This window comes from Chroicocephalus ridibundus, chromosome 8, assembly GCF_963924245.1.
Source record: "Chroicocephalus ridibundus chromosome 8, bChrRid1.1, whole genome shotgun sequence".
NCBI lineage: Eukaryota > Metazoa > Chordata > Aves > Charadriiformes > Laridae > Chroicocephalus > Chroicocephalus ridibundus.
In genome coordinates, this window is record NC_086291.1 from 52,440,476 (window position 1) to 52,453,775 (window position 13,300).

General features: G+C 42.7%; 1 protein-coding gene across 4 annotated transcripts in view; it reads left to right on the forward strand.

The window, feature by feature from the left end:
• Window positions 1–13,300, forward strand: part of TOM1L2 (target of myb1 like 2 membrane trafficking protein) — a 58,390-nt gene that overhangs the window by 16,085 nt on the left and 29,005 nt on the right. For all 4 annotated transcript variants that reach the window (XM_063342713.1, XM_063342714.1, XM_063342715.1 and 1 more), the window contains exons 2-6: window positions 4,394–4,478; window positions 5,173–5,251; window positions 6,922–7,071; window positions 11,419–11,553; window positions 12,514–12,672. In XM_063342713.1, the coding sequence (XP_063198783.1) occupies window positions 4,394–4,478; window positions 5,173–5,251; window positions 6,922–7,071; window positions 11,419–11,553; window positions 12,514–12,672 (608 nt within the window). The remainder of the gene's footprint in view (window positions 1–4,393; window positions 4,479–5,172; window positions 5,252–6,921; window positions 7,072–11,418; window positions 11,554–12,513; window positions 12,673–13,300) is intronic.

Genomic DNA, 13,300 nt, shown 5'->3' on the forward strand with positions numbered 1-13,300 from the left:
GGTCGGAGCAGGTTATTTGGGAAGAGGCTTGGCTGGGGGGTTTGTGGGCTGGGACGGTTTACACTGAAAACTTTATGCAACTGAACAGTGACTTCTGAACGCTAAAAATGTACACGATTTCAGTGTGAGCAGGGAAATACTGATATTGCCATTTGGCAGAGTGTAAAATGCGGCCACAAGAGTTAGATCTCAGAGGGAAGGTGTGAATGAAAAAATAGCACCATTTTTTCTCCTTTTCTTTGCAGACTAGAGATAAGCTAATGCTTGCGTGTGCATATGCAGTGTCCAAGGTCTGCAGCGTGTCAGGCGTGGAGAGCCAGATTGTCTTTCTTTCTACCAGAACATTTATGCTTTAATTTGGGAAATGTGGTGGGAACTGATAGCATCTTGTTTCCGAGAGAGACTTTCTGATGATCTTACTGCTTGTATCGCATCTCCGTGTCAGACAATAACTCCTGGCCCCTGCTGTGGTGGCAAACTCGGCAATAACACAGCCCTCAGAGCTGCTCCCGGGGCAGAAGCTGTGCAAGGCATCCTTGGCACCCGGGCTGGGACTTGCCAGCCCTTTTGTTACACAATTAAACTCTACCATAGACTCTTCAGTTCAGTGAGGGGAGGGGCAGGAGAGACTCCTGCTCATTGCTTTTTTCCTTGTCTGATTTAACATTTCTTATGTCACCCTGGAATTCTTTGGTCATGTTCCAGAGTCCTTGTGTGAACTAGTGCCATTTAGATGCCTTTTAATGAGCTTGAAAGAGACCAAGGAACTGGTGGCTTTTCTAAAGGGTATTTGCATCATTCGCATGCCATTTCCTCACAATTCTGTGATAGTTTCCAAACTCTGTTTTATCTTGTCAGTCGTATCTATTTGCTGTTTGTGGAGGAGCCTCAGAGATATACATGGCTTCCAAAAACGTCCAATAAATACCAGGCAGGTTGTTGAGTATTTTTAATTTACTGCATTTTTGGATATATTGGCCAGGGAATCTCTTAAGGCGGAGTGCAGGCAGAGCTGTTTCACCAGAAATCCAGAAGTGATGACCCACTGTGTTTTGGTTCTGGAAGAGCTCTACAGGCTTTCAGTTCATTTCAGCGTAATACTGTTCTTCAAACAAATCACACACCAACTCGCATGCCTTCTCTGCAGTCAGTTAACTCCTTTCTAACAGTTGAGAGAGCGCTGCAGCAGCAAATCTGGGTCACACACCCTACAAAGGACAAACGACTACAGATGACAAGTGCTTGTGTGCTCTCTGTCGCTGAAGAAGAGACTAAAATTAGCTCCCGACTCTTATTCGAATTAACAATTACCCAAGGGGAAAAGAACTAATTCTCAAAAAGACAAATGTTACGTCTTAAACCCACACAGTCTCAGCCACGTATTACTCCAACTAAAGAACAGAAATGCAAAAATAAAAAGGCGGTAACCAAACTTTCTGGGAGAAAGGGGATTTCGTTTTCCTACGTGGTTCTCAGAAGGGAAATATGAATGAGGTTATTGAGGACCCCAGACGAGCGTGTGCTACCCTCCGTACAGTGCCGCAGCAGCATCTCTTTACCATCTCCAAAATATCACAGTTTTTAGCTGTGGAGTACTAGCATATACACATTTTGTCAAAATAAACCTTAACTAAATGGGTTTTACAAGCGCAATGAACAAAGTGGCGGCTAGCACAACTTTGTGCAGGATCAGCATTTTCTGCAATCATTTATAAAAAGTGATTATAGCAGACCAGAGAGTACGAACATCGCTAAGTTGCTGCCTGACGCCAAATGCTGTCAAGAACACACAAATTTGTTAATACAGTTTTAGATTAAGAAAACAAATCATACGCCCAGCTTAAGGAATACCCTTTATTTAAGGCGTAATCTCTCATTTTGTGGCACTGTGTTTATAAATCCTTTGCAGCTTTGGAGATCACCTTCTCCAGCAGAGCAGATGTAGTGATTTTTTTATATCCCTGACTGTTAAGGGTTTTTCTCTAATATTAAATAAAACGTTTTCCTAAGCAACGAGGACTATATGGAGGTGAAGGCAGATCACATTTTATAGCAATGAAGTGTTATGTACAGTAGAAGAACAAAATGCAACTAAAAACCCAATTGTTACAAGTAACTTTGCACAGAGATGAATTCCTGTATCCCAGAAAAGATTAAACAGCTCTGCCTGCACTCTTCCTTAAGAGAATCCCTGCCCAACGTATCCAAAATGCAGTAAATTAAAAATGCTCAATAACCTCTCCAGTATTTATTGGACATAGAATCACAGAATCATAGAATCATAGAATTGTTGAGGTTGGAAGGGACCTTTAAGATCATCGAGTCCAACCTTTAGCCTACCCTGACAAGAGCCACTTCTAAACCATGTCCCTCAGTGCCCCATCTACCCTTTTTTTAAACACCTCCAGAGATGGTGAATCCACCACCTCCCTGGGCAGCCTATTCCAATGTTTAATAACCCTTTCAGTGAAAAAATGTCTCCTAATATCTAATCTAAACCTCCCCTGACGTAATTTGACATTTTGGAAGCCATGCATCTCTCTGAGGCTCCTCCTCAAACAGAAAGAGTTTTCATTGCCAAAGAGAGCTCCACACGAGGTGGTGATGGCTGGAAAAGACCCAGAGGTGAAGATGGCACAGCTGGGAGTTTTGCCATCTCTGTTTCCTCCCCGGTTGGTGAGACACGGCGATCTGTGTGCGTCTCGCAGCACTGCCTCTCTGAATGGGAATTGAGGCCTGCAAAGAACAATCTCCTGTTCCATAATCTCCTTTTCCACAGGGCCCTCTCCATTCCGGAGACAGATGGCTTCTTTTCAGCACTCTCTGCTTGGATTTTGCGTGTGCTGCCTGGTTTGTCTCAGACTTCTGTAATTGCTGTCCTTGGTGGAGCTGCTTTTGCCACTGCTCTGGTGTAGACAAGTCACTGAAACTTGAATTACCCAGACACATAGCCTTTCTCTAAATAATGTCCCATAATTGTGGCCTGTGGGCATCTCTATCCTCAGTCACAGTGATAGAAATGTTAATGGGAAAAACGTGGCTGGTAAACAGAAAGAGAGATGTGTGAAGAAGTCCTTGGAGTCTGGTGTTCTCAAACAAAATCTGCCCTGTTCTGGGGGACAGATTGAGGTCTGAGGTAAAGACAGAAGGAAAGCTGGGGAAGATGGTACCCGTGGTTTTGTTTGTGCTTTAAAATGTTTAGAAGTTGGTGGGGGTTTTGGTTTGTTTTACATTTTAAACGTGCTTTTGTTTACCCTGTTTGCCTTCCAACGTTGGATGTCAGAGATCTGTAGAAAAACTTAGACTAATACAGAGGAGAAGGTCGTGTTCGTCTCAAAGGTGCCCTTTTTAGGTCTCTCTGGCAACAGGCTTTACGTTCAACTCGATAGCGTTTCTGAATGTGGGTAGTGTAACGCAGCTAAGGTTTGAATGCCGCAAGTGAAAAGTGTGAAAAATTCAGGGGATGTTCTAGGCACCACCAGACAGAACTATATTGATTTAGGAGGAAATCCCAAGGAGGAAATAGTTCTTGTCAACTGATTACTTGAAGTTATGGTTATGCTACTCTTGCAGACGACTATAAATTAAACTGCCAACAGTTGGCATCTGCCACTGTCACAGTGCTATAGGTCATCCTTCCCATAGAAGTTAGCCTGATGCCGGAGCGACTGACTTACCTGCCACACAAATAGTGAGGGAGCATTTGGGAGTCGGGAGGAAGGCGGACTGTGCTTGGGAGATGTGCACGTAGCTCCAGCACGGAGAGGACATTGGGGACAGAGGGAAGCAGTTCCCAGCCCCCTGGCAATCGAGTATTGAGGGACAGCGGTACAGGAGTAAAAAGAATCCCAGGCAAAAAGGGGTGCCCATGAATGATATTGTGACCTGAATTGTCATGTGCTAAATGTTTTCATGTGCTGGTGGTTCTTTCTACACTGAAATTCCGGGCTTCCTTGAATTCTGTCTCCAAGTTGCTATCTTTCCTCCCTCAATTGATGTGTCAGTGTTACCTACTGAAACAGGGAGGAGGTCATGTTGATTTTGGGGAGATTTTCCTACCTTATAACTTGCCAGCAACACAGCATCCAACAAGTTCAAATTGGAATTAGCTGACATTTTCCTACTCTCCCAGGAATTCAGGAGTCTTTGAAGAGCAGCCCATCTATGTGGGCTGAAGGTAGTGAGCTCGAGGGATAACTGATTCTGTCTGGAAACCTTTATGCTGATCCCTAAAACAAGGAGAGAAAGTTTGACATTGCTTACAGTCAGTGGGGGCTTTTTTTTTTTTTCTATCTTCTACTGGATAGTTTCAGCTGAGAGTAACTGAAGATGGACTGAAGTATAGTACCTAATGAGGAAGATATAAAAAGATTTATTTTTCTTTCCTTTACAGAAAAGGCCACAGATGGCTCTCTGCAGAGCGAAGACTGGACACTTAACATGGAGATCTGTGACATTATCAACGAGACAGAAGAAGGGTATGTGCTATTTCGCTAAACTTTGAAAGGTTCATGAGCACAATCTTCATCCAGTGGTACTCAGCATGTGAAGAGATGCAGTGAGTCCGGGGGCAGATGCTCATAGTTTGAATGTGGTTTGCATATAAGCTTCTTTGTTTTCCCGCTCCTTAAACATTTCAGAAAACCACTGTATGATGCAGCACTTTCCGTGGTCGGTCTCTGCTTGGGAGGGCTGGCATGAAAAATGTATTGTTGGAGAGGGTACCCAGTTGTACTTCTGGGGTTCTTGTTTTCAGCAGGTGTATCTCTTTGCAGTGCTGCAATGCTATTAATTTCAGCTATTTGAGTAGAGAGCTTCTCTGATACATCTCCTTCAGCATCAGAAAAGCTGTGCTGCTTGCAGTTTGCAGGAGAACTGATCGCTGGTCTTACGCCCTGAGCCTTTTTCTGAGTGGCTGTCAGTCTTTCCTCCTTGATCAACATCCTGCCTTTTTGGAGGCCTCGGGCATTGCTCTGGTCTTGACTTCTGTGATATCTTGTCTCCTCGCATAATTCTACATGAACCTAGTTTGGTTGTCGTCAAGTAATCTGAAGTTAACACACATGCTTATGTCCAGCTGGAAATGGTAAAGGATTCCTTTTCCCACATTATATGTATGGCATGTGAAGAGCGCCTGAGCTGTCTTCTAAAAATGGTGTGTTTCTCCTTCAGCCCAAAGGATGCCATTCGAGCACTGAAGAAGAGGCTGAACGGAAACAAAAATTACAGAGAGGTCATGCTGGCGCTGACGGTGAGTGGGGGCAGGCTGGAATGCCTCGAAGGGCAGAACCCTTTTCTTTTGTCATTTCCTTTTCCTGGCACTCTCTTGAATGAACGCACTATTTGCTTTAACAGCCACTGCTCTGCCCTTTTCTTCTCTCCAATTGCCTCCTCGCTTCCTTGGGGAGAGTTGCTGGAAGCTTTGCATAGCGTTTTTCTGACTCAATTGATTTCTGCTTTTTTTCTGGGCTCTTATTCATCCCAAGTACTGACTGAGGAAAGTTAAAGTAGCCCAAATGGGTCTGTGTACTCTTTGGGGCTTTCCCTTCTACTCATCTCCCTGCGTCCTGCTGTTTCTTCCCTCCAAGACAACAGCTGTGGGCATATCTGCAAGTGAGGATGATGAACTTGCCATATTTTCAGCTTCATAAGTAGTTGATGCACAATTTCCCATGTGAATGGATCTCTGTAGGAGACTCAAACTAATTTATGCTGATCTAATTTCACTCAATGAAGTGTAAATTATATTCTGTGCATTTAGGCAGCACTGCTAAGGTGTGAGATAATTTGCCAGTGACCTTTGCTACTGATGACTTTAGCTAGGGGTTTCCTGGGTAATGCAGCACCCCTGAGCGCGCGGTGCTGGGCAGGCTCAGCGCCGCGGCGGTCTGAGGAATGAGCAGCAGTAACTGGATCGAGTTGTGCTGCTGTGGGTAGGTGATCTGTATGATTCTTTCGCACAGCTCTTGTTGCATCTCCCTGACGAAGCGTGACTGTACTTTCTGTCTTTTTGCCATTTCCTATCCTGGATTGTCATTTTGACGGATCACCAAAGACCAAACCATGAGATTATCTATTGTGCTGGAAACAGCGAAATTCATCAGGAATGAGTCCGTGTCATCAGGGCTGATGAAGGTAGCTGAACTAGGAGAGTAATTACAGCCTCCCCAGATAGAGAGTCGCAGTGGTTATTAGGCATGGCTGTAAGGAGAAGTGACGCATTGGATTTATCTCCATGCTAATCATGTTCTTCAGAGGAAAAATCAACAGCTGTTCTTCCATGGCAGTTGAATGGCAAGTGGAAGGTGCCTCTAGCTAGGTTGCAGGGGGAAAATGTGTCAAAGTATAACCTGTCAGAGCATTCACAAGGGAGTGTTTTGAATGAGCGAAGATCATTCACCTGAATTCCCAACTCTAAAACGCGGCTTATAGCTCAGAGCAAGTGGGTCCAGCTGTGTTCCAGGTACATAGGAAATGGTGGAGTGGCACAGCACGATAATATCTCACTGTGACAGGATGTCCTCTGTCTTACCTGCTCTTGATGTGATGCTGTGTACTTAGCTGTTCAGCTGCGCAGGTTGGAAAGTTCTGCTTTGAAGAGGAAGAAACTTTATATTTTTTTACCTTGAAAACGGGTAAAGTTAGATCACAAAAGTGCCCAATATGTTAATGGTGGGTGAGGTACATCTAAATGTGTGTGTAGAAAAGTAAGCTTTCTGGTAAAATTGGGGAAGAAAAGAAGAATTAAAAGTGTGATTTCTCCTCTGTCTTCTCTCCCTCCCATCAAAAGTTTTAGAATAAAATAAAATAAGATAAATTAAAATAAGATAAAATAAGATAAAATGAGAAACCAACCAGATAGGTGCTATGTGTTTGATCAAGCTTTGCTCCAACAATGAATGTTTTCTTGTGTGTGTGTAGGTGTTGGAGACCTGTGTGAAGAACTGTGGCCATCGCTTTCATGTCTTAGTGGCAAACCGTGACTTCATAGATGGTGTTCTGGTGAAAATCATCTCGCCCAAGAATAACCCCCCCACTATTGTACAGGATAAAGTACTAGCGCTGATTCAGGTACCCAGCTTGTCTCTGCTTCCATATGTTGCTGCCTGAAATAAGGACTGTCTGCTTCAGTGCTACGCATCGCTAAACATGCTGTCATCATTAAAAGTGTGGCAAGTTTTTTATACGTAAAAACAAACAATATATCCAGATTGGCAGGGAAGAGCAGACATGCACATGCATAGATATTTTATCCAGGCAGAAATGCCTGGATTCTAGTTAGAGAGGTACCACTCTGCTCTAAAATAAGTGGATGGCTTTGCAATTTAACAGTCAAATCTAGAAGCTGGAGACCTGCTTCTGTGATGGGCTTGTCATCTGAGGCCAGGAAATTAGAGGATCGCACTTTCGCTGTCAGTTGCAGAACACTTACCTTTCTGTGTCTGTTTCCCTGACCGTAAAATGAAGCGGTTTCCCTCCGTTAGAAAGCGTTCTGAATTCCTTTTAAAGACGGTTATAGAAAAGTAAATGACCATATAGGAGTTAAAATGGGTTTGGTGTCTTTTCTCTGGTTATTGTGCAGTAAAAGTGCACTATCAGATCCTTGCCTGCAGTGGGGAAGTTCAGACGTAGGCTTGTCTGCCACTTCTCCTTCTGTGCAGCATAACAATAAACAGCCATGTTAATTCCACAAACCATTAGCAACACATGAGGAAACATTGGTGCCTGCCTGGAGGAAATCTGACAATTATAGGAAGCTTTATCACTAAGCTCCTACAGGCTATTGCATACACCAGAGACTAAAAGACACTGCGTATTTAAAATGATATAAACCTGCTGCAGTGTTTCTTGTAGGAAGGTACTTAGAAATGCGCAGCATAGTTTTCCGGATATACTTCTGATTTGTGTGGCAAAGCACGCAGTTGAATTTCTCCTGGTTTATTTGTTATTAGGATATACAGATACGAGGACATCGTTAGAGCATGACAATGTAAATAAGTGATTTCCGAACAGGAGCTAGGCTGGGTGGGGGAATTAGGTGGGCATTGCATTGGGGTCAGTGGGGTCCCTTTATTTCTCGTCTCTGATCTCAAGGCTTCTTTAAAAAAAAAAAATCACAAAATTAATGAAATTATTAAAAGCGATTCTTGTGCATCTGAGTGAGCCCTTGGGTGTCTGCCTGCTTTGGTGGGAGAGCAGGTGCATGCTGTGACCACCAGATGAGGTTAAATACTGTCCCATGAAGGGAAACTGTGCGTGTTTCCATACTGTTTGCTCTGCTACAGTGCTTTAGAGAATGTTGGTTACGCTGGGTCCTGGATTTAAGTGGATTCCTAGTCATCAATGCAACTAAGATGGAAGTATTTGTAACATAACCAAAAAGCCGCAGTCATAGCCTCAGTGTATCAAACAGAGCTTTATCTGAGTAGACTTGGTGCAGTAGAGCTAAAAGCCTGGGTACTAAATGCCTGTTGGTATAAAAAGCTTGAGAATTATGAAAGTTGCCTGTGGGTGGGTTCTGTTAGTGTCTCTTTAGCTGGAGGTGGTAGGGGACTTTGTTTTCCAGATTGCCTGACAAGTTTGGAAAAGTGATTGCAGTCACTCATCTCAGCTGCCCTGTGGACACGCACACCCGAAATATCCCGCACGTCGTGACCACTTTGCTCAGCTTAGACTTTGCTCTTTAGAGCTCCCTGCAGTTGGAGTTAACTCCCTTCCAGGGGTCTGATCTCTTCTCAGCTCTGTTCCCCTGCTGTAGGCTCTTTAGAATTTGATATCAGGGAATTAATAAGAACAGAAATGAGAGGATTAATAGCACTTGGAAGCACGGAAAAAGCTGTGCAAACAGTGTACGTGTCCAACCATACAGCTCTTGTACTCCTGGGTCTTTCCATAGCAAGGGCAGATGAAGCTGACACACAATTTCTTAGCTAGAGACTTGACTGTTTTGAGATGTTGGGCATCTTGTGTCTCACTTTCTCAACCTATTTCCCAGTGTACATGAATTAGCATCTATTACATATTGCTTATCCTTCCTTCTTCTTGCTAAAAAGGCCTTGGAAATATTCCTTATTGCTGTGCCTCTGGTAAGAGCTTGCGTGTCACTTCAGAGTTGATACCACTTTGCTGCCCAATAGCTGAGCACTGTTATCAAAGATGAAGCATGGGGAAACTTCTAGTGGCACAGCAGATTCTTTGGAGAGTACACGTGTTAAAAAGTGTCCAACGCTGGAAAAAAATTTTTGTGATGGTCACTGATTTAGGGGCAAGATTTGCAATGGTATTTAATTAACCTATTTGGACACACTGAGGTGCCAAGTGGGATTTATACAGCAGCATCCTTAAGTATCTACCTTTGACAGCCTGGCCCAAAGTCTTAGAAGATTTGAATTCAACCTCACCTCTGTCATACACTTGGTCGGACAATGGGCAGGTCTCCTAAGCTCTGTGTGTAGCTCCTTATCCGTAAAGTAAACCTAATATTACTTTTGCCTGGTTGAACTGTAAGCTGTCTAGGACAGGGATTGTCTTACAAGGTGTGTAGACAGCACTTAGAACAATGGCGCCCAGTCCTGCTTGTGGCCTCTGAGACACACACTGATGAAGATAATGCTGCCAGCTCAGGCAGAAGAATAGAAATGAAAGTGTCCTTTGTGCAGAGAGGAGTGTTGCAGAAGAAACAATATATTAAAAAGGTAGAGTGCAAATGAAGTGAATTCACTGTCATTAGTGCCTACAACAAAATTTATAGGAAGCCAGTGAAAAAGAGGATGCTTTAGTACATCCTCCTGGGCAAACAAGCCTCATTAAAAGTTGGGGGCAGCAACGCAACATCCTTCCGCCTCTAAGTTTGCTTTTGAGTGATTATTAAAGGAGAGCATCCCTTGCCTAACATTTTTCACTTGCAAATAGAGTTGAATTGGGGAACACCATTATGTAGAAGCATCATTCAGATGACTTTTTATGTAAATTGAACATGCAGAGAAAGTGCAAGGGTAGAATTACTTGTACAGTCAATATCTCCATCAGAATTAGGGGTGGTTTGGAAGGTCAGTTCCAAGGAAACAGAATGGCTCTTTGCAGTCAGAGCTGTTTTCTCTGGCTCAGATGGGGCTGTTTGGACTTGCACTGCATCAGAACAGTTGATGCAGTTAATTTACTCTTTAACAAAGCTGAGAAGCAAACCCAGAATTGTTAGCTTGCAGCTGATAATGGATTGTCTCCTGGGCATGTAGGGTAGGAAACGCTCGTTCTTAGAATTGAACAGAATAGGAATGTAAGTTAAATATTAATATTATTTCTTCTCTTGTTTTACTATCCTTGATTTCTCTCCTCTCAAATATAGGAAGTGGGTTAAAACAGCTTTTAAAGTAAAAATAGTCAAAGAACTAGTGTAAAAGTGATGACTAAATTAATTAAGTTCAGAGCCCACACACACGTCTCACAGTAGTTCTGGATCCAGCACACTGATACTCTGCCTCACATATGTGGGGGTTTGGGGAATGCTTTGTTTTTAATTGAGTCATAATATTTCAATTTTTCCTTCCCCTAAATTTTTAATACTTGGCTAATTTCCAGCAAAAGTGAAAGGGGGTAGAGGCTTTCAAGATATTATGCTCCTAGCAGCTTCATGAGTATGGGAGGCTGGCTAGCGAAGAGAAACACTTAGTACTCCCACAGAAGGAAAAGCTCAAATATGAACTGAAGTCTTTTTAGACACGAGAGAATTCATGCGGGAGAGATGTTATGAGTGTTCTGGCTGTGGGAAATTCTCCCTTTAAACTTGTCCTTTTTGACACACTGGGGTGTCTAAGTGTTGGATATGCTCTGTAAGAGCCCAGGCTTCATTAGTTCTGCTGCTCACGGGACTGCATCTTTCACAGTATAAGAACCTCAGAAACTACCTTTTTTATATAAGTTTGGTCCAAATAAAATACTGAAGAAAACTTGACAGCTATGGGGTTTTTTTTATTTGGCAAGAAACGAGGGTGTTTCAGAAAGTAAATTGAGATTACCTAAGATTATTGTATGACTTTATGAATTTTGCTTAGATCTGAATCTTGCATACTGACTTTTTTTGGTGGGTCATTGGCCATTGAATAGGCAAGGAAAGATCAGCACGCAGTCAGTGCTTAGTAGAGGAGATTGGAAGGGGTTTTCATTTGCATTTACAGATTCTGATGATGTCAGGCTTTAGACATAGCTGCTACGCACTGGGTTCCTGTCTATTTTATATTCGAATAAAACGTGTACTTGACTGTCTGAATAATATTTGCAGAACCTTTTAGACCAGGTCTAATGATTACAGCTTCCCTTTGAAGCTGAAATACATGAAAGCTTTTGTAGCCTGTATCTGAGGTCAGGGTGGAGCTGGAACATCATTCGGGAGGTTTATGGATAATCCCTCATGTTTTCCAGGCTTGGGCTGATGCCTTTCGAAGTAGCCCTGATTTAACTGGAGTAGTGCATATTTATGAAGAACTCAAGAGGAAAGGCATAGAGTTTCCCATGGCAGATCTTGATGCTCTGTCTCCAATACACACACCACAGAGGGTAAGCTGCAACACCGTGATTCCAGGGGTGTTTTTCCAAGACGTCTAAATAGTTGTTTCCCCTCCCGTTCTCTGAATTTGGCACATTTTCTCACTTCTGTAAGGACTTTTTTAATAATGAAAGGGCATGTAGGAGAAGCATAATGGAGCAGCTGCATTTGACATGCCGATAAGCTAATGGAGTCTCCCCCCTTGAGTCAAACATCAATCTGAGAGAAGAGTTTGGAGGAGGTTTCTACACTTGTCTTGTACCACAAAACCACCAGACAAATGCAGCTAATTTGTTCAGAGAGAGTCCAGCAGGGTGTATGATGGAGATTTACTTCTTTTTCTCAAAAGTATGGTTGTTTCTGTTGGTGATAACCCTGAACCAAGGCCTGCCTGTCTTTTAAAGGTGTCTGAATCTCTCACTGATCCTGTGGTAACGTGTGATCTTTACACCTTTGAAAAGTTAGGTCTGTAAAGTTGACAGAACTGCTGCTAGAAAGTAACTTAATGATCACAGGTGTTCTGATTATTCACTCTGAAAGCTTAAGTTAATGAGTCTTTGAAGTGGTAAATGCAGGTGATCAAGGACTGAAAGACTACAATTCTTGTGTCAAGATTAATTAAATCCAGTATCTATATATCACATCATTTTTTTGTAAGCCTGCAACTTAATTCCTAGTTTTAAATAATTTATAATTATTTATCTCTGGCTCGTTTTTATTTTGCTTTTCTTTTTTCTTGTAAAGATAAGTTGACTTAAACACATGTGGGTTGAGTCAAAAGATACGGGCATGCATTTTTGTTACGGCTGTCTGTTTATGGGATGGCCTGCCAGTCTGTTCTTGTAACTACACTGACCTTTTCCACAAGGTGCAATTATGTTCTATATTTGAACGTATTTGGCCTGAGGTTGCTGACAAAGCAAGTGCTGTCACAGTTCAGCTTGTGAACTCTTGTCTTTTTGATGTGGCAGAGTGTTCCTGAAGTTGATCCTGCAGCAAATATGCACAATTCACAGTCTCAGCAAAGGATGAGCACCAGTTCTTATTCCTCATCTTCTCCAACGGCGTATTCTGCTCCTCAGGCTCCAGCTCTGAATGTGACTGGTCCCATCACTGCTAATTCTGAACAGGTATTGGGATGATGATTCTTTTGAGTGAGACTCTCAGCAGATCAAACTAGAAACCAGTTTGCAAAGGAACTTTCATTTTAACTCTTTTGACTTTGATTGCCTCCTAGATCTGGTTCTACTTAGTAGTCTTTCCTCCTATTATACAGTAAAATCTGGGCTTTAGATTTGTTTGTATGGCCTCCCAATGGCAGCAGTTACGAAACCTCACGATCTGAAAAACTCAGCGGTTGTGCAGTAGGATAGCAGTTATTCTCATTAGCCCCCCTCCTTGAAAGGCACAGAATATCTTGCAGATGCAGGAAGCCTTTCTAACAAGGAATTAAGCCTGTATCCCTAAGACCCTTCCAAATGCCCTAATATAGGATCTTATTTTCTCTCTGCAAAAATAATAAATTCAGAGCCAAAGATCCTGCTCAGAAGTTGTACATCCTTCCCCACACTTGAGTGAGGCACTCGAGGTCTACTGCAGCTGAGGTCTGTTTTTAGATGCTGGTTTCAATTGCTTCCCTTCCAGGCAAGCGTAGCACATCTGGGTTTGTGATGATAGTGAGTGGTTCTACAAAATTCTTTTCTTTTTCCGTTGTTTTTCTGAAATTCTCTCCTGGGTAAACTTTTTGTCTTTACTTTT